This window comes from Leucopleurus acutus (genome assembly GCF_964270905.1).
Source record: "Leucopleurus acutus genome assembly, chromosome: 19".
Classification (NCBI taxonomy): Eukaryota; Metazoa; Chordata; class Mammalia; order Artiodactyla; family Delphinidae; genus Leucopleurus; species Leucopleurus acutus.
Window position 1 is genome coordinate 12,358,524 of NC_139161.1, and position 24,032 is coordinate 12,382,555.

Here is a 24,032-nt window from a genome sequence, read left to right on the forward strand (position 1 = left end):
CTGCTAAATACATTCTTATGTATGTCCGCTGGTGAAAATTCTCACATGTGAAATTCTTGTCCTTAGCTAGTTTCTCCAGGTATAGACCTAGAAACACAGGGTACAAATTATCTGACTATACAAGATAACGTCAAACTGCTTTCCAAAATAAATAACCCACTTTACAACCCCACCACAAATGAATGAGTTCCCGCTGGATGCAAGGTCTCGTCAGAGCTCTTAATTTCTATCAGTCAAGTGGTAGATGTAAAATGGTGTCTCACTGAACTCTCAATTTGGATCTTTTTTCATTATTTATTGGCATTACATGTTTCCTCTTCTCTAAAATGTCTATGCATATCTTTGTCATTTTTTTTCTATCAGGGTGTTTTTTTCCTATTTATAGCAGTTCTTTTATAAATTCTGGCTATTAAACTATTATCTTTTTTATGTGAGGAAAATACCTTTTCTCAGTTAATGACATGTTTTTTATTTTCTTTTGGAGTCTTTTGATGAGAAGAGATACTAAATTTTAACAAACATGAATGTATCAATCTTTTCTTTTAAGAGTAATGTGTTTGGTATCTTACATAAGACACCCTTCCCAAACTCAGTCAGAAAGAGGTGCTTATTATATTAAGAGTACTTCTACTTCCAGCCAAGATGGAGTAATGGGGACCCAATTTACCCTCACATCCACAATAACCAAGAAGAGAAAAGAGAACAAAGAACATACAGAAAGACATAGGTTTTCTAAGACGCTGAACATGAGGCAATGAATGACACTGACACCTGAGACACGATGAGCCCAGACTGCCCAAGTCCTGCCTGAGAGTGTGAGCAGAGAAGCAAAAACTGAGCAGATGAAAGTAGCATCGTCTCATAACTAAGCTGAGGAAGAATCTGAGGATCATTAAAATACCCAGCACACAAGAGGGTAATTCAGTGTCTGGCATCCAAAGATTACCAGATATGCCAGGAAGCAGAAAACGTGATCCACATTGAGATCAACAGAAACTGAGTTAGAATCATTAGAGAAGGGCAATAAAAGTTACTATAAACTATAACTGTATTCCATGTCAAAAGAAGTTAAACAAAGGCACAACATGACAGAGATATAAAAGACCCAAATCGGGCTTCCCTGGTGGCACAGTGGTTGAGAGTCCGCCTGACGATGCAGGGGACACAGGTTCGTGCCCCGGTCCAGGAAGATCCCACATGCCGCAGAGCGGCTGGGCCCGTGAGCCATGGCCGCTGAGCCTGCGCGTCTGGAGCCTGTGCTCCGCAACGGGAGAGGCCACAACAGTGAGAGGTCCGTGTACCGCAAAAAAAAAAAAAAGACCCAAATCTAGGGACTTCCCTGGCTGTCCAGTGGTTAACACTCCACGCTTCCAATGCAGGGGGTGTGGGTTTGATCCCTGGTCGGAGAACTAAAATTCCACATGCCGCGTGGTGCAGCCAAAAAAAAAGAAAAGAAAAGACCCAAATTTAACTTTCAAAGATGAAAACTACAAAGTCTAAGAGGAAAACTACACTGGGTGTGTGATTAACAGCAGACCAGACACTGTAGGAGAAAAAACTCGTGAACTTGAAGGCACAGCAGTAGAAACTACTGGAAAAGCCAACACGAGCTTCAGAGCTGTGGGACAACATCAAGGTACCCGCCGTCTGTAACTGGAGGAGAGAGGGGAGGAGGGGGACAGAGGACACACTGAAAGAAAGAGCTGAGAAAAACGACCCACAGATTCAGGAAACTCAACAGGCCCCAAGCATAAGTACCATAAAGAGCACAACATTGACATAGCTGACAGTCAAATCGCTCACTAGTGATAATACGAACACCTTGAAAGCAGCCAGAGAAAAAAGACACGTTAGAGCACAGTGGAGGAACATCTTCCAAGTGCTGAGAAAAGAACTGGCAATCTGCCGAAAAACACCTCAGCAGAGACAAAATGAAGACATTTTCAGATACAAAAAGTGTGACGAATCAATCACCAGCACTGTGACATATGTAAAAGGATGTCCTTCAGGCAGGAGGCAAATGATGCCACATGGAAGTCTGGGCCTACAAAAAGGAATGAAGGGGCTTCCCTGGTGGCGCAGTGGTTAAGAGTCTGCCTGCTGATGCAGGGGACACGGGTTCGTGCCCCGGTCCGGGAGGATCCCACATGCCACGGAGCGGCTGGGCCCGTGAGCCATGGCCGCTGAGCCTGCACGTCCGGAGCCTGTGCTCCGCAACGGGGGAGGCCACAACAGTGAGAGGCCTGCATACCGCAAAAAAAAAAAAAAACAAAACAAAAAAACCCAATAAGAAAAAGGAATGAAAAGCAATGAAAATAACAACATAAGTACATAAAAAATTATTTAAATTTAAAAGATATGACTGCTTAAACAAAAATAACAACGCACTGCAATACTTACAACATGTAAATATAAACACATGACACCATCACGCAGGCAGGTGGGCAGGTGGAAGCCCACAAGGTCAGGTTCCTCTGCATCCTGCTAAAGAGATGACAGACCCTAACCCAACCACTAAAGTAACAACAGAGAGATAGTGACAGAATTCAACAAAGGAGATCATCACAAGAAAAATCATTAAGAAATGTAAAAAATACTTGATTAATCCAAAATAAGGTAAAAAAGGAGGGAAATGAAACAAAGACCAGATGAGACAAAAACTAACAGCAAACCCAATCCTGTCATTAATCACACTGAATGTAAACACCGCAGGTAAGGCACACTTTCTCAGATTAGACAGAAAAGAAAGGACCAGCTATACTGCCCTGCCCACACCAAACACCCTTCAGATACAACTAGGTCACAAGGAGGACAGTGTATCACACCAACATCAGATAAGAGAGCAGAAGGGCTATGTCAGCATCAGACACAGTAGAATGTGTAGAGGAATACTTCCAGGGATATTACCAGTCATCTCACAGCGATAAAGGCATTGACTGATCAAGAAAACATTATTCTAAACATTCACGCAGCTAACAAGAGAGCTTCAAAATACATGAGGCAATACTGCAAAGAGACAGAGACAAATCCACAATCTTACTAGAGACGTCAATCATCCCTCTCAGTAGATCACACTTTTTTTCTCAGGTACGCAAGGGGCATTTATCAAGACAAACCACATTCTTGACATAAAACAATAAAGCTAAAAAGGATTCAAGTTATACAATGTATGTTCTCAGAAGACAGTGGGATTCAATTAGAAATAAACAACAGCTCTCTGTAAAATCCCCAAATATCTGGAAGCTAAATAATACAGTTCAAAATAACCCATGGATCAAGGAAGAAATCAAAAGGGGAATCAGCATCTGAACTACATGAAAATGAAAACTTGTCAGGATTTGAGATGCTGCTATGGTAGGGGGACAATTTATAGCCGCGAAATGTCTATACTACAGAAAACAGATCAATGATCTCAGCTTCCACCTTAAGAAAATACTTAATTAAACCCTAAGCAAACAGAAGTGAAATAAAAGATCACAGCAGAAACTAATGAAACAGAAAACAGAGAAACAACAGAGAAAATGACAGAGACCAAAGCTGTTTCTCTGAGAAGATTGTTGATAAATCTCTAATCAGACTGATCAGGGAAAAAATAGAGAAGGCACAAATTACCAACATCAAGAATGAGAGGGAATTCCCTGGCGGTCCAGTGGTTAGGACTCTGAGCTTTCACTGCCGAGGGCCCAGGTTCGATCGCTGGTCAGGGGAACTAAGATCCCACAAGCCGCATGGCGCGGCCAGGGAAAAAAAAAAAAAAGAATGAGAGGTAACATCACTGGATTCTACAAATATTAGAAGTCTAGTAGGGAAATGTTATAAACAGCTTTATGCCAATACATTCAATAACTTAGATAAAACAAACAAGTTATTTGAAAGACTCAAACCACCAAAGCCCTTGTATGCTGCTGGTGGGAACTAAGTACAAGCAGTCTGGCAGTTTCTTAAAGAGGAAAAACATTCGCTTACTTTTGGTTCGGCCATTCCACTCCAAGTCACTTACTCAGGAGAGAAACAAATGAACGTCCATATGAATATCTACACAAAAGTTCATAGCAGCTTTGTGTGGAGTACCTGAAACCTGGAACCAACCCAAATGAACCGGTGCAGGGACAAAGAAACTACCCACACAAGGGAGTACTTCTCAGCAATAAAAAGGAGTAGCCATTGATACACACACAAAATCTCAGAAAAAGAACACACAGTACTACTCCCTGCACAGGAAACTTTGGGAAATGCAAACTAACCTATAGCGACAGAAGCAGATGACAGAGGGCGGGGGTAGAGGAACCACAAAAGGACCCAACAAACTTGAAGGGCGATGGATGTGTTCGCCGCCTTGATTATGGCAATGGTTTCATGAGAGGACACAGGCAAAACTTCTCAAATCACACACTCAAAACACATGCAGTTTGATTCACCTCAATAACGCTGATTTAAACAAATCAAAATGTTTTAGTCTTCCTCTTCACACTGAAGTCACCTGATCCACCTGAAAGTGGAGTTTGGGGTGAGGGGAGGCAGGACTCCCAGAGACCTCAGCACCGCGTGTTCACAAGGCCCCCCACACTGACCGTAACACCTCTTCCTCTGAAGTCAGAGTTCTGTGGCCACGAGGGTCTTTGTGTCCGGAGTGTGGGTTGCACAACACTGCAGGTGACCACACGTGACACTCCAAAGATGGACACAGTCCACACTCACATTTCCCCAACTGCATGTCCAGTAACGTCCTTCAGGCTAGTCCCCCTGCCCAGGGTACAATCTAGGACCATGCACCACCATGTTTAAGTCTAGAACAGTTTTCCAATCTTTCATCACAGAGACATATTTGAAGAGTTCAGGTCAATTTTGAACTGTCCTAAATTTGATTTGCCTGATTGCTGGTTCTGATCACCTGTCAGATGGAAATCTGCCAGATTTCTCCACCAAAAGGTACTTTTCTCTGTTATTGTAAGGTTTTTTTGGCCGCAATGCGGCACACGTGGGATCTCAGTTCCCCAACCTGGGATTGAACCTGGGCCCTCAGCAGTGAAAGAGCAGTCCTAACAACTAGGCCGCCGGGGAATTCCCGTCTTTGTTAGTAATAAGTAATCTGTGGATGAAGCTTTGAGGGTAGTGTCAATACTTAAGTTGTACGTTTGCATCCACCTTTGATTACCGTCTAAACCAATCAATAATAAGTGCCCACAAAGTGGTGGCTTTCCATTTCTGATTGTTCCTTCTGCCTCTCTGTGAAGCTTAATGTGTGTGTGTGTGTGTGTCATCGTGGACTCAAGAATTCTCCTCCCCTCCTCCATGTGTTATGTAAATTTAAGGATTATTTGTTCTAGTTCTGTGAAAAATGTCATGGGTAATTTGATAGGGACCACATTCACTCTGTAGATTGCTTTGGGTAGTATGGCCATTTTAATGATATTCATTCTTCCAATCCAAGAGCATGGTATATCTTTCCATTTCTTTAAATCATCTTCAATTTCCTTTATCAACGTTTTACAGTTCTCAGCATATAAGTCTTTCACCCTCCTTGGTTAGGTTTATTCCTAAGTATTTTATACTTTTTGATGTAATTTTAAAAGGGGTTGTCTTTTTACCTTCCCTTTCTGGTATTTCATTGTTGGTGTAAAGAAATGCAACAGATTTCTGTATGCGACTCTTAGATCCTGCTACCTTTCTGAATTCGTTATCATTTCTAGTAGTCCTTGTGTGGAGTCCATATATAGAGTTTTATATATATATATACATATATATGTATGTAGTATCATGTCATCTGCACATAATGACAATTTTACCTCTTCCCTATCAATCTGGATATCTTTTATTTCTTTTTCTTGTCCAACTACCGTGGCTAGGACTTCCAATACTATATTGAACAGAAATGGTGAGAATTTCCTCCACGTGCTATAATCCGTTGTTCATTTTGAGGCTTCAACTGTCCCAAATTGGGGCAACAGATGCCACTTCAAGCTCTCTCCCGTGTCCTGTGGACTCATGCCCGTCAGTGTCCGAGCACTTCTTTCCTTTCAGCCACATGCTCCAGATTCGCCTTCCTTCTTCCTGCCTCGCCCTGGAATCTGGGCTCCTCTCGGTGGGGAGTGATACTAGAAGCCCAGCACCCAACTGGGTGCTGGGTCGTCACTAGCGCTTTCTGTGAGTGTGGCATTTGCACCTCAGTCAACCTGGCCCTTCGCTGCTCTGCGGATCCATCAGCCTGTCCCTGGGAGGAGAGCCCTGCTGGACTCTGACTGGAATCCCCTGAGCAGCTCTGGGAGACATCTTGCCGAGTCTTCCTCTCCATGAACAGAATATCTCCACTTGCTTGAGTCCTCATCAGCGTTCTCCAATGAAGTTTAAAAATTTTCTGCATGCAGGTCACACCTGGCTTAGGATTTATTCCTCTATACTTACAGTACTTTAAGAATGAAACTTTGGCTTCTAGACTCCTCTGGGGCCAGCAGCCACCTGACCAGGGATCTGGGCTCCGCTACTGTGGGCTCTGTGTCCAAGAGCTGCTTGCAGGCAGCTGTTCCAAGGAGCCAGCAGAGCTGCTGTGCGGTACTGGCACCTCAAAGTGGGTCACCATGCACCTGGTTCTGCTTCCTATCCACGACCACTGGGGTCACACTTGGCCTACAAGTGGATGTCTTTAAGCCCCAGAGTCAGCTGCACACAGAGGGCTTCCAGAGCTTGAAGGAGGGAGACGCAGTGGAGTTGACCTTTCAGAAGTCCCCCAAGGGCCTGGAGTCTCTCCAGTTACCAGTCATGGTGGGTGTTCTGTGTGGGGAGTGAGAAGCACCAGAGGGCAGAATTGAGCCACAGTGGGTGGCGCTTTTCGCGATCACAAGATTTGAGGAACACAGTGGCAAAAGCAGGGAAAGGGTGGGTAGGGGCACTGCCACCCCTATCACGGCATCCACCCACTTCCCTCTTGGCAGGGGGAGGGGTGAGACAGAGGAACCCCAACCATGCTCCGTGCAAGTGCTCGAGGGCATGGGGGAAATCCCTCCAGAACCTGCTTACTTATTGGTCTCCACCCCCAAATTTCCAGCTTTTGAAAGTGGCCAGGATAGGGAAGTGTTTTCCTTTTAAAGGCTATGTAATAATAACACTTCCTGTGTCAGAGTGAGAAGACTGAGCACAAGACCAAAGCACAAACCACTGCTCTCTGGGAGAGTCTCTCAGGGCTGAGGCAGGGCTTCCCCTCCTCCTGACCCACTCTTGGGACAGGACGCCAGGCTGAGAGCACAGGCAAAGGGGTGGCTGGCGACAGCTGCAGACCTGCTACCCAGCCCCCTCCCCCCTGCAGCCAGCACCACTTGTTTACTGCTCCTTGGGGTTCCATCCCCAAGGTGCAAGTGACCCATCTTCTGCATTTTAACTTTCTCCTTGATAGAAACGTTCTGTGTGTTTTAGTCTCAGGAAGTGCACTCTCAAGCCCTTGAGCAATCCTAGGAAGAAGGCAGTGGCTCCAGGACTGCACAGGAGTATCTTTTGATGTTCTGCTACCAAGAACAATGTTTTGGAGGGCAGAGCCTACTGAACCACCTCACTTTTCCTGATCAGAGGTGGCTTGTGTGTGTGTCCTCTTGAACCCCTCCACCTTCAATGTTCCACAGGAGACAAGGTTTTAACTGCTGCCCCATGACTTGACCTCCTCCTACTGGAAGGCTGGAAATCAGCCTGAACAGGAAACATGCTGTGGACAGGTCAGGACAGGCAGACCCAGGTGCCGGGGCCAAGAGGAAGGCACGGCTGGGTGAGGGATTCCAGTGCCGGATCTCCAACCCCAGGCATAGACTTGCTTCATTTCCCTGATCCTTCATTAGGGTTCCTGTGTATCCATAAGAAAAGGGTTCAAAGGGTACCTCTGCACCCACCCCAAGCTGCCAGCTGGCCAGATGAAGCAAAGACCAAAATCCTTAAGCTTTAACAGGGGGTTTCTTGCCCTGGCTTCTCGAGACCACAGGCAAGGGCTTCTCTCTAGTGCCTGGTGCCAGCATCCTGCCCGCAGTAGCAACGGTCAGTGTTGCAGCAGCTGAAGGACAAAGGGCTCAGTTCACAGGATGGGACTCGTGTTGTTGGAATGGGGTGGACGCACTAGAGCACACGGGTTGGGGGGACGTATGTCTGATGCCGGGTTCTGTCACCCTAGCTGCTGCCCTTCTAGTTACTGGAGGCTTCATAGGACTTCATGAGCCACTGTCACCCTAGCTGCTGCCCTTCTAGTTACTGGAGGCTTCATAGGACTTCATGAGCCATTGATCTGAAAATGAACGCTAGGTAGCCTAGTTGGTGTAAATATAATGTGTTGGTCTTTTTCCATGTTCTTCTGGGGTTTCACTGTTTACAAACTTCCTACTGTATTCAAAGAACAGTCAGACAAAAGGTTGTGCACCAGGCAAAGGATCTGAAACATAAACTTGGGGAGGGCCCCACTCAAAATACGGGTCCTGAGCCATCCTTTCTTTCGTGCCCCCTTCCCCCATTTCAGACCAAATCTTTTGTCCTAAAACTTGACTCCTACTCTACTCCCTCCTCCACCCCCAACCCCCCAGAAGCCCACACACCTGTACATTTAGTTTGTGTGGTGTCTCTACAACTCTTAAATGATTTGTGCAAAAGTGCTGAAGCAGCTAGAAACACTCCATCCCTTGTTCCCAACTCCAAGTCAAGACTGTTCCTTGACATGATTCACGACAAACACACTGCTGTAATTGGATGGATCAAACCTACTTTAATCTCAAATCCCAGGGTAGGGACTTCCCTCGTGGTCCAGTGGTTAAGAATCCGCACTTCCAATGCAGGGGACCCGGGCTCTATCCCTGGTTAGGGAACTAGATCCTGCATACCACAACTAAAAGATTCCACACGCCACAACTAAAAGATCCCACATGCGGCAATGAGGATCCCACGTGCCACAACTAAGACCCAGAGCAGCCGAATAAATAAATAAAGTAAGTATTAAAAAAAAATCTTTGGGTAAAGAAAAGCAAGGGGGCCCTTCTATGTAGAAAGTGAGGTTGGGAGACCAAGCAGGGGAAGATGAATGTATCTCCGAAGTCACTCAGGAGCTTCTGTGCAAGCGCAAGAAATTTCTGTCAAAGTGGCCACATGATTGTTTAACAGGAAACAGAAATATAACTCCATGCTCGCGGCTAGACACCAAAGCTTTGTTTGAAATGTTGAATTTACGAGGAAGGAGGAGTCTGTCCTCTCCTGTTCCCCTCCCCTTGCTCCTGAACTACAGGAGACTAAGCCCTGGGGCCTGGAGAACGAAGACTCAGTGGCTGACTCTGCCATGCCAGCACTTCCTTTCCCACTCGCCAAGTCCTGTCACACATGTTGGCCCTTTCCCTCCCTTTTCCCTGTCAAATGCAATGAATAAAGACTTACTCATACTGAGCGGAAAAAAGAATTACATTTCCTAACTGACTGTTATCGGTGTAATGAAAGGAACTGATTTTACCCTTTGATCTTAAGCTATCTGGCTCAATGCTCTAACTTGTCTTGTGGGTTTCCTATGTAGGAAGTTAAATCATGCACAAATAAGTTTTATTTCTTCCTTCTCCAACCTTTAAATTTTAAAATTCTTTAAAATTTCTCTCTTCTGTGCTAGCTGAGACACCCCATGACACACTGGAGAGAAATGGTAATGGCGAGGCTGAAGATGGTGTGGATCCAACAGGAGCTCCGAGGCTGTTCAGGCAGGAAGGTAAACATGCCATACTATCCCTGTGGCCCGGGTGCCACCCCGCAGGCCGAGCACCTGCCTGCTTTATGGAATGCAATTCCACTAACAGGCTTTGCACCAGACGTGGTGAGGGAGTCACTGAGGCACCATCCTGAAGAGCAAAACACTAGAAGCCGGCCAGGGCTCCTCAACACAGGGAGGACTGTTTATGGAGACACAAGAGTCTATAAACAACAACGAAACCCATCAAACCACAACTGTGTCAAACATGGAAGAACCTCAGGAACACAGTGGATCAAAAAAGAAAGTCGTAAACACACACGGCAAGACTGTATTACTCATATTCAAAAGCGTATGAACTGGCATGACACGGGGCGTGGACTTGCCACTCGTCTGCTCTGATGGTCTGTTTCACTGGCAGCACCTTCCTTCTCACTGGCAACGCCAACGCACCTCATCACCCTAAGATAAGACACAATAGAAGCAGGGTGCTCCTATTCTCAGTTCTCTGGCCAGAAGAGGAGGATGCTGTGTAGCCTGCTTCATCCTAAGCAGACTGTCTGTAAACTAAGTGCTGAGGCCCCAGGCAGAAATCAGCTCAAAAGCCATTCACAAGAACAATCCTGCCGCCTGTGCACAGACTGCTGCTCTGTAACCTCAGACATCTGATGCAGTGAGACCAGGAAGCTAAAAATGCACCTGTGCCGCCAGAGTACTGCTCCTGGGGCTGGGGAAGGACATGCGAGGCTGTAGGTCAGACACACAGCCACCAGAGTGCTGCCCTGTGCCCAGGCGACCAGTCATGCCAGGGACACCCAGCTGCCCCTGCCCACATGCCCTTAATATGGGAAATGGGTCACTTGGACTCTTATATGCAGCTCTGAACACTTGATACTTTTTCCCTCATCGAGTCCAAAGATACCAAAACATATGCTTGGGGGTGAAAAATGAGGGAGAGTGCTAGCTAAATGCTTTCCATTTGATTTGCGGGAAGTTTCAATATAAATATGGGGACTCAGTATTAACACAAATACAATTTTTCATGAAGTGTCTGGCAATTCAACCTTAAAACAATTGTAAATACAATGGCCAAATGTTTCTGGACAATGTCATTAGATTTTTTTTTTTTTTTTTTTTTTGCGGTACACAGGCCTCTCACTGTTGTGGCCTCTCCCATCGCGGAGCACAGGCTCCGGACGCACAGGCCCAGTGGCCACGGCTCATGGGCCCAGCCGCTCCGTGGCATGTGGGATCTTCCCCGACCGGGGCACGAACCCGTGTCCCCTGCATCAGCAGGCAGACTCTCAACCACTGTGCTACCAGGGAAGCCCTGTCATTAGATTTTTAAAAAACAATTTCTTGCAGGATGACGAGGAATCAAAACTTTAAAAACAAACTAGGTGGGACTTCCCTGGTGGTCCAGTGGCTAAGATTCTGCGTTCCCAATGCAGGGGGCCCGGGTCTGATCCCTGGTCAGGGAAGTAGATCCCACACACCACAACTAAAGACCTCACGCACCGAAACTAAAAGATCTCGCATACTGCAACAAAGATCCCACCTGCCGCAACTGAAACTCGGTGCAACCAAATAATAAATAAATATTAAAAAAAAAAAAACAAACTAGGCAAGGGCATGTGGAGACAGGCTTTGGGCAGCTGCAGAGAGGGCGCCCTGGGGTGGGCACACAGGTGCCAAGGGCCGTCCTGCTCCCTCTTTCAAGAAGGTGGGAGTTCTGGGGGTTCACTTTAGTATTCTTGATAGCCACGAGCTACATATGTTCTTAAGTACCGTAAAACATTTCATAGCAAAAAGAGCGTGATTGTCTGAAATACACTGCGGGAACTGGACAGGCACATGAGATGAGAGAGAGTGAACTCGGGTGAAGCTGCCTGTTTCTACTCACTGGTGGCCCCACAGCCACACTGCTGGCGGCATCCACCCACCCTCAGCGCAGAGCTCCTACCCTCACCCCTGGCCTGGATTCTCTGATACAAAGGGCCCACACTCCTGTCCCACACCTGCCATGAACCTTGACCAGAAGCAGCTGTGAACTAAACAAAGGTTCTCCACTTGGAGTTTCCCGAAGGAGGACATGGTCTAAAGACACTTTGTGGGGTTATTAGGATTGGGAAGCACAGCCTCAGCCTTAGCCTCTAGGTTCTGCCTGGCAGGCCACTCTGTTTTGATAAAAACTTGGTGTCCACCCATATCCTTCACTAACGTAATTAACTTAAAATTATTTATATTTCAGGTTTTTTACCTATTGCTCCAACTAGACCTGGGGCACTTTCTTCTTCTTTTTTTAAAGGTATTTTTAATTAATTAATTAATTAAATTAATTTATTTTTGGCTACGTTGGGTCTTTGTTGCTGTGCGCGGCCTTCTCATTGCGGTGGCTTCTCTTGTTGCAGAGCACAGGCTCTAGGCACCTGGGCTTCAGGAGCTGTGGCTCACGGGCTGTGGAGCGCAGGCTCAGTATTTGTGGTGCACGGGCTTAGTTGCTCCACGGCACGTGGGATCTTCCCAGACCAGGGCTCAAACCTGTGTCCCCTGCATTGGCAGGCAGATTCTTAAACACTGCTCCACCAGGGAAGCCCTGGGGCACGTTCTTGATCCCTGACCGCCATGGAGGGCCGCTGTGCAGGAGTGGCCTGGGACCTACAATGCTCAAGATCTCTGTCCTTTGGACACAGCCTCAGTTTCCTCATTTGTTACACGAGGCTGATGATACCCACTGCACATGACTGTGTGGCGGAGAACGTGCCCGCATGTTTAAAAACGCTCTTAACAATACCTGACACTAGCGTGTGTTTGTTTTTGTTTTTATTCAGGTAAAATTGGTATATAACATATTAGTTTCAAGTGTACAACACAATTCAATCTTTGTATACACTAATAAAAGGTGATCACCATAATAAGTCTGGTTATCAAATGTCACCATACAACTGAACCCCTTCACCCATTTCATCCACCCCCAAAACATGTTTTTGTTTTTAATGCTAACCCCTCCCCTAGGGGACCTGAGTGACCCAGCACAGCAGCTGTCTCTAGCCAAGCACTGCAAGGCCACCATCATGAGGCAGCATCCCGGGCAACCCTGTACTACGAGTTAGAGAGGGCAAGGCAGGCCCTGGGCTTCGAGCTTTCTCCTACGATGCCGTCAATATCAACCACCTGCAACGAAGCACAGAACTTAACATAAAAAGAGCCACGATCAGAGATGCACCCACATGAGATGGATGTAGAAGGCTGGTCAACAGCAGAGCTGTGAGGTTTCTGGGCAGAGCCGAACTCTATCTCCTCTGCCATCCCAGCTTTATCTTGGCTAGGACGAACTCACAGAACAGTAGCAAGATGCTACTCTCTGCTCTCCTGGACAGAATCTGTTTTCTAAAACAGAAATTTACACCCTGATAGTATTCACCAAGTGTGTATCTGAAACAGGAGTAAAACCTGACCTATGCGTGGGGAAGGGCCAGACAGGAGAAGATCTATGTCTGGAATCCCAGTAGGTTTCCAGGATCCTAGAGAAGGGGCATGGGAAGACCAGGAGAGCAAGTGATCCTTTATGTCCTAAAGCAGGGGGTCAAAACAGGAAGCGACAGTGCACCCAGGGGCATCGAGCAGCGTCTGGAGACATTTCTGATCACCTTAACTTGGGGGCGGGGGGCTACTGGCACCTAGGATGCTGCTCCCTGTCCTCCTGCAGAAGACAGCTTCCACAAAAAACAGCTATGCTCCTGAGGAGAGACCTTGTTCTAAACCAAATAAACTCCTTTCTGTTGAGTTTTTTTTTTGGCTGCGCCACAGGGCTTGCAGGATCTTAGTTCCCTGACCAGGGACTGAACCCATGCCCCTGGTAGTGAAAGCACAGAGTCCTAACCACTGGGCTGCCAGGGAATTCCCTCTGTTGAGTCTTTTTAAAAAATTATTCATTCGTTTATTTCTTTTTGGCTGCGTTGGGTCTTCGTTGCTGCGTGCAGGCTTTCTCTAGTTGCAGCGAGCAGGGGCTACTACTCTTCGTTGCAGTGCTCAGGCTTCTCGTTGCAGTGGCTTCTCTTGTTGCTGAGCACGGGCTCTAGGCACGTGGGCTTCAGTAGTTGTGGCACACGGGCTCAGTAGTTGTAGCTTGCAGGCTCTAGAGCGCAGGCTCAGTAGTTGTGGCGCTCAGGCTTAGTTGCTCCACGGCATGTGGGATCTTCCTGGACCAGGGCTCAAACCTGTGTCCCCTGCATTGGCCGGTGGATTCTTAACCACTGCACCACCAGGGAAGTCCCCCTCTGTTGAGTCTCAATCTACTACACCAGCTCCTCCCTGGGTGTCAGCTCTTCTTCCCTCCATCCCTGGGGGCCCAGCTTCTGAGTTCTCAGAGATGCTGCTCCTCAAACACACAAGCTTTTCAGTCAGAAGGTTTCATCCAACCCCCAGCACTAAGCTCCTCCCACCACGAAGGCCACAAACCAAGTCACCTCCTCCTACTCATCACCACCTTAAAAGCTGTGTAGACCATCCCTGATGCCTGAGAAGCCTGCTGAGGGCCTCCAGAGGACAGACACACTGGCAGGGTCCTCTGCCAACGTCTCCCTGGGCACAGGAGGGGCCAGGGAGTTTCCTCCCTATGTGCCATCTGAGAACCCACAGCCTGTTCTGGTCCCATAATGCCCAGGACAAGCGGCACTGGACACACCCTTCTGCAGTCGTCTCATAGGACTGTTTGTGTTGCTTTAAGATATATCTGCTGCTAAAGAGACACCCTGTGCTACGTCAGCTGAGATATGCTGGTTTCTGGTAGTAAGTAGCACAGATTAAACTGCTTTGTGAAGCAAAGATGTCAAGAAATCACATCACCAGTCCTCCCTTTCCACCTGACCAAAGGACCAACACAGACTCTGAAGACAAGCTTCCTTTTGGCAAGGTGCCAAGAGCCGTCCCGACCCCACCCCCCCCCCCAACTATGAAAGTATCATGGGGGTTTCTGCTTCAAAGGGTATCCAAAAGGAAATAACACAGCTATTCTTCACACACGAAGCCCTGTCCCCAGAGAAAGCTCAAGACGTTCAGGGATGTGCCTGGGCTTCCTGAGCTCCTTGGGGAGCAGCACAGGCACACCCTTCAAAATGCTGCAGTGTCTTCAGGACTCTGAGACCCCCAATAAAACCCCTTCCTGCCAAACAATCTCAAAGTCCAGAGAATTCTAAAAGGTAGACCCTGAAATCAGGATGGGCACTCTGATATTAGGTACCCTCAGGCCCAAGGGGAGGTTTCACAGAATGGGGACAGTAACTAAGCTAGAAGGGGTCTCACTCAGGAGAGTCTGCAGGGACCATCCCAAAGCTGCAGGCATGACCAAGGCGGCACAGGAGGACCAGCAGCAAGCTCTAGGTCAGCGTCCACACAAGTCTGCATTCAAAGACACCAGTACGTAATACGAAACTAAGGAAGAGAATATTTATGCAAAAAAGCATAAAATGTTTCTTTTTGTCGCGTGAGCCCCTCTACAGGCCTCTCAGACAGTATCTGAAAGAAGCCACAGGATGGGGTCAAGGGTATGAACGCTTCTGCCCCTTTTCCTAATTAACCAGACTGTGATTCATGACATCTGTATTCTCCCTCATCAAACACCACCTTGGTTTTCTTAACAGGTAAAGACCATACCTCCTCCCTGCATCATTTTGTAGATTTTGCTCTCAATATGGAGCTGAGGGTGTTTGGTTTTGACACATTCAAGCTTGATGGCAACTTCTTCTCCTGCAGCAATGTCCGTACCTTGGCAAAGAAAGAAAATCACAAACGTTAATCGTCTGGTGTCTACCACCTCACCCAATGTTACAACACGCTGGAGAAACAACGAGTGCTATCTGAATCTTCCAAGGAGGACCAGGTGATGGATGCACTCCACTTTCTACTACAAGATGGTGTCAGTGGTAGATAAACCCCTGTGGGAAAATATCCTTATTTTCACTTTTTAAAACAGGAATATTTGATACGTATAGAAAAGTCTTATTTGGTATTACATCACCTACTTCCATATGGCTCTACTCTGATCACCAGGGGACTGAGAGACAGGGTATGCAGTTCTCTCCACAGGACCCCCATCTGGTCTGAACCTTCTCATCCAGCCTGTTGGTCAGCCCTGTATTCACCCACCCAAAGCCAGACCGTGGGCAGTCCCAGGGCAACACATTCCGTGTGGGCCCCATTTCTCCATGCTGCCTTGACAGGTCTCGGGTGTGTGTGAGCCTCTCTCCAGAGAGGTGGCTGGGTTTCCACTGAACTCTCACATGGCCTCAGCCCATCCCAGTCCATGTGGCCCAGGTACCAAGCCGCATACAGCAGGTCGCTTCTCAAGGGGACTCGGTTCCCACGACACAGCAGGAGCCATCACTCAGCCATCACAGGCCAGGCCAGGCCCAGGGAGGCCCAGCACACCTCTCCCCTCCCAGGGACCAGGACATACTGTGCGTCTCCTATGGACACTGAAACAGGACTGGGCTCTGTTTTGAAAGCCCTAATCACATCTATGCAAAGTGTACTTGTCACTCACCTTTTGCTAGTTTTGTGCTAAAACCGGCAATACATCTGCTCACACCTCCTGGTCACCAGATCGTGATTAAAGATTAGAGTTTTAACCTCAAGATGCCGTCCTCTTCTTTACTACAATATGGACCTGCAAATGTTGACAACCACTACCCCTCCAGGCTTCACACACGAATGCTCCTGAGTTCCAATCTGACCCAAAGCTATGCTACAAGCCCTCCCTCAAGAAGCATTCACTGGAGAGAATGGGAAAAGCAGTCTTTAGAAAGCACATACCTAGCTCTCCCCCTGCTTTCCTCACCAGTTCCTTCTAAGTATAAAGCACTTTAATCCTTCCCAGTAGTATGGTTATTCGTGAAGGAATTAACACTGGCTCCAGCAGCCCAGGCAGAACCCAGACCCATCCTGCTGGGCAAAGCAATGTTGCCAGTCCCTGGCAACTCAGATTCCCTCACCATTTGAGTTCAGCAGGGAGACCAGCAGTCTGTTTCATGAGGGAGTTGTGGGATGAATGGGTTACTGGTTACAGAGAACGTTAAGACTCCCGGATAAAAGGCAGAGTAAGGTCAGCAAGCATTAGAACAATGATGACCTGCAGGAGAGCTGTCTGCTGATATTCATGAACCCAGTAACTGCCCAAGAAGGACAGAGAAACTTTCTCCTCTAGTCTGCTCAGACAGCTGCTTGAGATGCGGCTGCTTCTAGCGGGCCTGGATCCAAAACCGGTCACCAATGCTGGGGTTCCATGGGAATAACCACAATCTGATCACTGCCAGGGACCATTCTAAATTTAAGAACTCCATTTACCATTCCACAAAGACTCCCGGGCACTCAGAAGAAAGACAGGTAATACATTTTGCTCTTCCTCCCTGAGGCTAGGATAATCTATCTAGCTACAAGAGAAATTACTTCATTGTAAAACGTACTGTGCAAACGAAAAATGAACTCTGAGTTCCTGTGAGGACCTGGCACTCTGAACTGAACTCACCAGCCCATGAGGAACAGATGATTCACCTTACTAGTTACATCAGCAACTCCCCCCACCCCAAAGCAGGAGCAGAGAAGCCTCTGATGATAGCACTCTTGCTCCTCCAACTATGTCAGCCCTGTCACCTTTGCCAGGAGGCAGGTTCTCAGTGACAACACAGCCTGGGCCCACACAGGCTACCTACTGAACTAGCACCTTCAGGAAGGCTGAGGACACTTCTGGTTCCACTGTACTGTGGCTGGTAAAGCTAACATCTGAGTCACCCTGCAATACTGACAGTCTTGGGGACAAATGACCACAGGCAACTCTGGAACACAATATGAATTCCAGCCTTCCCCCCCCCCACCCCGGATCACACCAGCAGATGGAGCCAGCCTCCCCCAGGATCACACCAGCAACAGAGCCAACCTTCCCTAAGATCACACCAGCAAAGGAGCCCACTTCCCCCAGGATGACACCAGCAACAGAGCCAACTTCCCCTAAGATCACACCTGGAAACACAGACCACTTCTCATAAGATCACACCAGCAACAGAGCCCACCTCCCCCAGGATCACACCAGCAACAGAGCCAGCCTCCCCCAGGATCACACCAGCAACAGAGCCAGCCTCCCCCCAGGATCACACCAGCAACAGAGCCAGCCTCCCCCAGGATCACACCTGCAAACAGAAACAGCCCTCTACAGCATCACAGTTGTGAAGGTTGCCCTGAGTCTGATGACTCAAAGAGGGGAGGCTGGGTTCTCTACCAAACAGACTTGAGGGCAGCACACACGCAGGCTGCCTCCTCTGAGAGGTCTTCACCACTGGGTGAAACAGCAGCGCTGCAAGTTCTGGGTATTCCATGGGAACCAAACATAAGAGACCACTGAGCAAAACTGAGGTGGTCCACCACTGTAGCCCTGCAGTCCTGTCCCACCTCCCTGGCTGACAGCAGCCCCTGTGCTCTACTGGCAGTGCTGCTCCAAGTCTTGTCCTCAAACTACCACCAGTCCACAAGGGGACAAATACAGGACAGCGAGGAAGCACCCCAGAACTCTGATAGCAACATGACATTGCTGCAACATTTTAAAATTTTAACATTTTACAAAAGTGCTGATCTGCCACAGAATGGAAATTACAAAACCTGGTCCTTCACAACAGGTAACTTTTAGAAGTACTTCTAGATAGGGAACAAAAATCTGAAAGATACTATTGAGCTCTGGGTTCCAGATTCAGAGCAAGTCAAAACCAAGTGGCACATCACGTTTACTCAGTGTCTGTTTATAGTGAGGTCTTTTATCACCCAACAACCTCAGCTCTTTTGTGCAGCTCCAGTGCCAGACAGGAGTTCCCCCTCACTAGATGAAGATGTTAGTCTATGTTTAGACACAGATTAATGCTGGTCCTAGGAAAACAAAATTATGCCCCTCAAGCTGAGCAAAGGCAGATGATAAATGAACTTAACTCCAAGATTGACCCTGTCCTGGGACAAAAAGGTAACTCCCATTGATGACTGTTTTATCGACAAAGAAATAGGGAGAGGCCTCTGAACAGCAGGGCAAAGGGCACTCTCACAGGGCAACCACTGAGAGCTGATGCGGTATCTATGAACACTCAAGCCATCACCCTAAAGGACACAGGCACGTGACTACGAAAGTTGCATACAGGCAACTGCTTTCCTCTCCTGGCCAGCCAGCCACCATTTTGGAACCCCTACTGTGTGCCAGACACCCTGCTAGGTGCCACTGAAGAGAAATGAAAGTCAGCGAGGGGAAAAACATGAAAATCAAAAATATGAAGAGGTTACTAAGCTTTAGATCCCCAAAAGCATTTGTGTATGTGATGAAGCCAAACCACACACTCCACCTGGGTAACAGCTGGACAGATGAGGCCATCCTCTGATAAATTGACAGAGCAACAGGATCAAGTACAAATGCCAACAGCTAGCAGGAATAAAACCACCATTCTACCAATCATGAATGGGGGGCAGGGAGGAGGGTCCGAGGTACTGCCACCACCTATAGAAGACAGACATGGGACAAGAACAGAACTCCATGAGAACAGGGGGCTCACGCTGTTTGGGAAGGATTGGAATAACCTGCAGGGCACACTGCCACATGCTCATGTCAGCACAGCAGGCTGCTGGAAAGGGAGGCTAGCACTGGGCCTTCTTGGTCCATAAGGTACTCGGCAAGCTGAAGGACAGCTCTCTCTTCCCCCCCCACCCCCGGCTTCAAACGTCTGAAAGCACTAGAAAGTCCCAGGTGGAAACCCAAGACCCCAAACCCCACATTTAAACGAAGGTGAAGAAGGAGGAGTTACGAGCATTCTGACCTATAGCAAAATGACAGTAGTAGGAACGACTTTAACTGCTGTCACACTAGAATACGTAGAACATAACGATTTTTAAGATGAGGACTGAATTCCTCAACTAATGACTAGTTGCCTAACAAATAGAAAAAAAACATGGTACAGAAGACTCAATCCATCCCATGGTCTTTGGATCGGTCATCTGTGACCCTTAACTTCAGTATATAGTGAGCTTCCTCTGACCCACCTTTCCAGTCACATCTTAATCTAACAAGACCACTTCACATTTCCTCAGTGGAGTAGCATGTAGCCTGAAGGGACCACCACCCGGGCCAAGAGTCAAAGCCAAATCAGTTGTACCCAACCCCACACAAGTAACTCTGCGTGTACTCCAGTGGGTGGGCCATGTGGGTACTCATAACTAGGGCGCGAGAGCCACAGTCTATCCATTTTAGGATAAACATGATGGAGGAAACTGAGGACAGACCCCTCTGGGACCGGTCAGCCGGTGCCTGGCTGGATCAAGCACCACTGGTGTGCCCAGCACAAGGTGAGGCCCAAAGGACACAGTTGTGAATAAGCTTTCAGGGTCTCCCACAAAACTCTCAACTTCTTTGTGAATGACTTGGTGACAACGTTCCACGATTTGGTTGTCTGAACGCAGCTTCGGAAAGCAGAAAACTGTCTGGCAAGGTTTCAGACCAGAGAACAAAAATGTTGAAAATATCTACTTTTTCATATCTGTGTAAGGGTGGCTAATAGATTGGTTTTTCAGTACAGCTCCTAGATCCTAAGTTAAAACTTTTGCCAAAATCTATTGTTCTATAAATAAGGCAAACAGCTTGCATTTACCCAGCACTTCGCCTCCCAAAACACTGCTGAGAAGGCAACTGCTGACTACTGGACATAAATATTTAAATAGTAAAATGCAAGTATCTCTAAAGTGTGTTTTACTCAGCAGGGCAGTAAAGCACATACCGATGTGACAGGATTACACTGTAGGGTAAGGGTACCAAAAGCAGTTATGAACTACCCTAAGTGTGGAATCCTCTTACGCTGTTAGCCCAGGAGGTCGTGCATCCTCTCCAGGTAACAAGAGGCAAGGATGGGGCGGTGAGCACACACACTTGGGACCATCTGAAAAGCATAACCAGAAGCATTACTGACATACAAATCTATTCCTGACCCTCCCTGACAAGTACACCAGCCAAACAGAAACACCAGAGCGGGCTGCGCAAGCAGAGCATGTTCACCCCCAAACTTGCACAATGACAGTCCCTCTGCACATGCATTGCGGGCCAGGCTGGATGTCCCCAAATGCGGGGGTAGGAGTAACTTACACACAACTTCTCTGAGAAACGCTTATATTTTTAAAACTTCCAACTTTAAGACTCAAGCCAACCTTTTAACACACACGTGCATTCTTTCACTGTAAATCTGAAACAATCCAGAACATTCTAATCCCATTTTTTTCCAGTGTACCTGGAGAGTTTTCATAGCAAAAGGACAAGCTCATGAGCAGAGCTTTACCACTTTATTTGCCTCTAATTCTCCCAACACCCTAGCGCTGACTTTGTCCCGAATCACCTGAATGTCATTCTCGTTTACGCCAAGGTACTTAGTACAGAACTTGGATGCGCAACATGTTCTCAACGACCACTCTACTGGCCCCCAGGCGACCCCGAGCGCCACCTGCGGTCCACGGCCCAGACCCCGGGCCAGAGGGGCTGGTCAGCCGGGGCTGCATCGTCACGAGGAGCGCCGAAGAAGCCTCGGCCAGCCCCGGACTCTACTCGTGCCCACCGCACGCGCGCAGGACGCGGGGGCCGCACTCGCCGACGGCCCTTTGTCTGCGTGGAGGGACACCGGGAGCGGACACAAGGCGGGCGGGCCGAGCGGGTAGCGAGGGCCGGGCCGAGCGGGTAGCGAGGGCCTAACCGAGGCTCCCGGCCGCTCCCCAAAGGCCGCGAGCGCACGTTGGTCAGGTGCCCTCGAGGGCGCGGGTCGGAAAGGCCGCAAGTTCCTGCCTGGGGAACTGGGAGGCCCGCACCGACGGGGACGAGGCTTACCGCCACTGGCCGGAGGGGATGCCCGGGGCGGGGGCTGGGGTTGGGGCCGCCGGGGGCGGGGTCGCCGGGGAGGGGGCCAGAGCGGAACCGGGGCCGGGGGACGCCGGTTTGGGGCTGCCCATCCGCGGGGAAGGGCGCCTCACCGAGATAGATGTCTCCGAAGGAGCCGCTGCCGATCTTCCGGCCCAACCGGTACCTGTTCCCCACTCTGAGCTCCATGGCGGTGGCGGCGGCGCGACCTGTTCACTCCTGCCCTCCCGGCCGCTTCCTGGGTCTGAGCTCGGGGAGGCGGCGCCGCTGCTGCCGCTACTGCGGGTCCGGCTGCCGGCTCCGCCCCCCTCACGGCCCCGCTTTCACCATCGCTTTCCAGCCGCCCCGCCGCTCCCAACGCCTCAATACGGGACGGATGGGACAGTCCGAGCGCCGCCGCCCCTGCTCCGGCCCCTGCCCACCCCGCTTGCCCTCTCCCCGCCGCGGATGGACTCGGATCTCCCGGGCCTAAACCCCCTTCAGCTGCCGGAAGGAGCCACCGCCATCGCGCTGTGACGTCACTTCCCGTAGCAACCCCCGGTAGGGCGGGGCCGCGCTGACCGAGGGGCGGGGCCGCGGTTTCGGCAACTGGCCGGCGGCGGGACCTCACAGCTCTAGGGGCGGGGCTAGGGCGGGGCCGGGGCCTCGAAAGACAGGCTGGGGAGGGGCGGGGCGGGGCGGGGCCGAGCAGGGCAGGGCAGGGCAGGGCGGGGCGGGTGGGGCCGGGCCCCCGCCCCCGCCCCCGCCCCCCGGCCCCCGCCCCGCAACCCACCGTTTTCTTTCATCCTCGCGACCCTCGGACGTCCAGGCCAGCCTAGACCTCCTTCTCTCCTTGCCCCCTGTTCCCCGCAGCAGTCCCGGGCCGATAGCCCCTTGCTTGGCCCCCTTCCGCATGCAGGACCCACGTGCTCTCGCAGGGTCTTCGTTTGTTCCCGCAGGTGTCTGGGAAGCCAGCGTCTCCTCGCGACAGGCCTGGGACAAGCACACAGGCAGTGCCCTTTGCTGGAGGGAGAGAGGAGAGAGAGCTTGTCCCTCCAGGCCCCAGACCCGCACATTCGGGACTCTCCAAGAGGGGCCCGCCCTCCCTGCACCGGCGCCTGTGGGAAGTGACACAGGCCAGGCTACAGGGGACACAAGTGTGCACAGGTCTCTTGGGCTGGCCGAGACCTGCACTGTGCTGTTCCCTTCCCACCCTATGAGCTAAGTCCCGGGCCTACAGCGCTCTCAAGCCTAGGACTGAAGGAAGAGCTGTCCTAGGGCCTGGTGTCAGACTGAAGGGTGAGGGTGACACTACCACGTTTCAGAGAGTGAGGTCTGCATTGCCTGCCTCTCCAGTTCCATTGCCTGGAGACTGGATCAATGTTTTCATCTAGTCTGCGTTGGGTCTTCAGAGAGGTGCCTGAACCAAGAAGGAATGACTTTCGTGTCGATGCTTCTCTACGCCTATCTCCCACCCCAGCCAAAAAGAAAGAGCCATAAAACAGGCTGTTAATACATATTTTTGGACAGCTAACAAACATACTGCTCTGAGCACAGGGGTTACATAGAGGTGTGGGTGAGATGGTTGCCAGGGCCGCCATTCAGGATCATCTTCCCTGGTTGCAGAGAAGGAAAGTGCCTGGTCTCTCCATTCACAAGTCTTCCCTCTCCACCACTCAGCCTCAGTAGTGCAGCCCCTGTTTGAAAATAGTTGGAGGTCAATTTGGGGGAGCAGGCATCAATTCCTGAGCGTTACATAGCAGTGTGAAGACAGAAGGAGAGGCTGCAAGGCAAACCGTGATCAGCTGCTAATGAGTGGTGGGCAATTAGGAACACCCCATGTCCATGCACAGTGGTTAGCCTAGTTTCTCAGTCTTAGGGTGTTGGGAAGATTTTTGCCAAACTAGTAAAACTAGCCTTGCTGGCAGAATATGCTAAGTGTCCAGTTTCCCCACAAGAGAAAGCCATGAGTGGAGACTGGAAACAGAAAGGGGCTTGGCACCAGCTCCCTGGAAATACTGGCCTGGAGACTTCCTTAGCTGCCCTGGGCTGATCGCTGGTCAGCAGTCCCCTACTGGGGCCTCGATGTCCTTTCTCAGAAAGAAGCTGCAACTCTTTGGGCTACCCCCAGGTCCCAGGGTTCTGCCTGCTTCTTTTTTTTCCCTCAGAATTGGTCAGGATAATCACATAGTCATCCCTTGTGTGTGCCTCAGTTTCCCATTTGTGAAGCACCCTTGCAGGGCTAGGGCTTGTAGAGGGTGTAACTATGACAGCTGCTTCCTCACTTCTGGCCGCAGGAGTGGGGGCCTTGTACACTCTCCAGAATTGCAATCCTCTCTGTGCTCGTGTTCTGCTCTCTAGCCCTGCTCTTGTGTGACCTTGAAGGTGAAAGTCAGTGTCTTAGACCTGCCCTTGGAGCATGGTGTTAGGACCAGGAATAACACGGCCAGAAGG

The 24,032-nt window shown here is 49.4% G+C and overlaps 1 protein-coding gene across 3 annotated transcripts in view; it reads right to left on the bottom strand.

The window, feature by feature from the left end:
* The window catches only part of CSNK1D (casein kinase 1 delta), a 34,668-nt gene extending 12,587 nt beyond the window's left edge, over positions 1–22,081 (bottom strand). For all 3 annotated transcript variants that reach the window (XM_082860417.1, XM_082860415.1, XM_082860416.1), the window contains exons 1-2: positions 21,713–22,081; positions 15,341–15,451 (exon numbers count right to left, since the gene is read on the bottom strand). In XM_082860417.1, the coding sequence (XP_082716543.1) occupies positions 15,341–15,451; positions 21,713–21,788 (187 nt within the window). In that variant the 5' untranslated portion in view covers positions 21,789–22,081. The remainder of the gene's footprint in view (positions 1–15,340; positions 15,452–21,712) is intronic.
* Between the last annotated feature and the right edge of the window lie 1,951 nt (positions 22,082–24,032).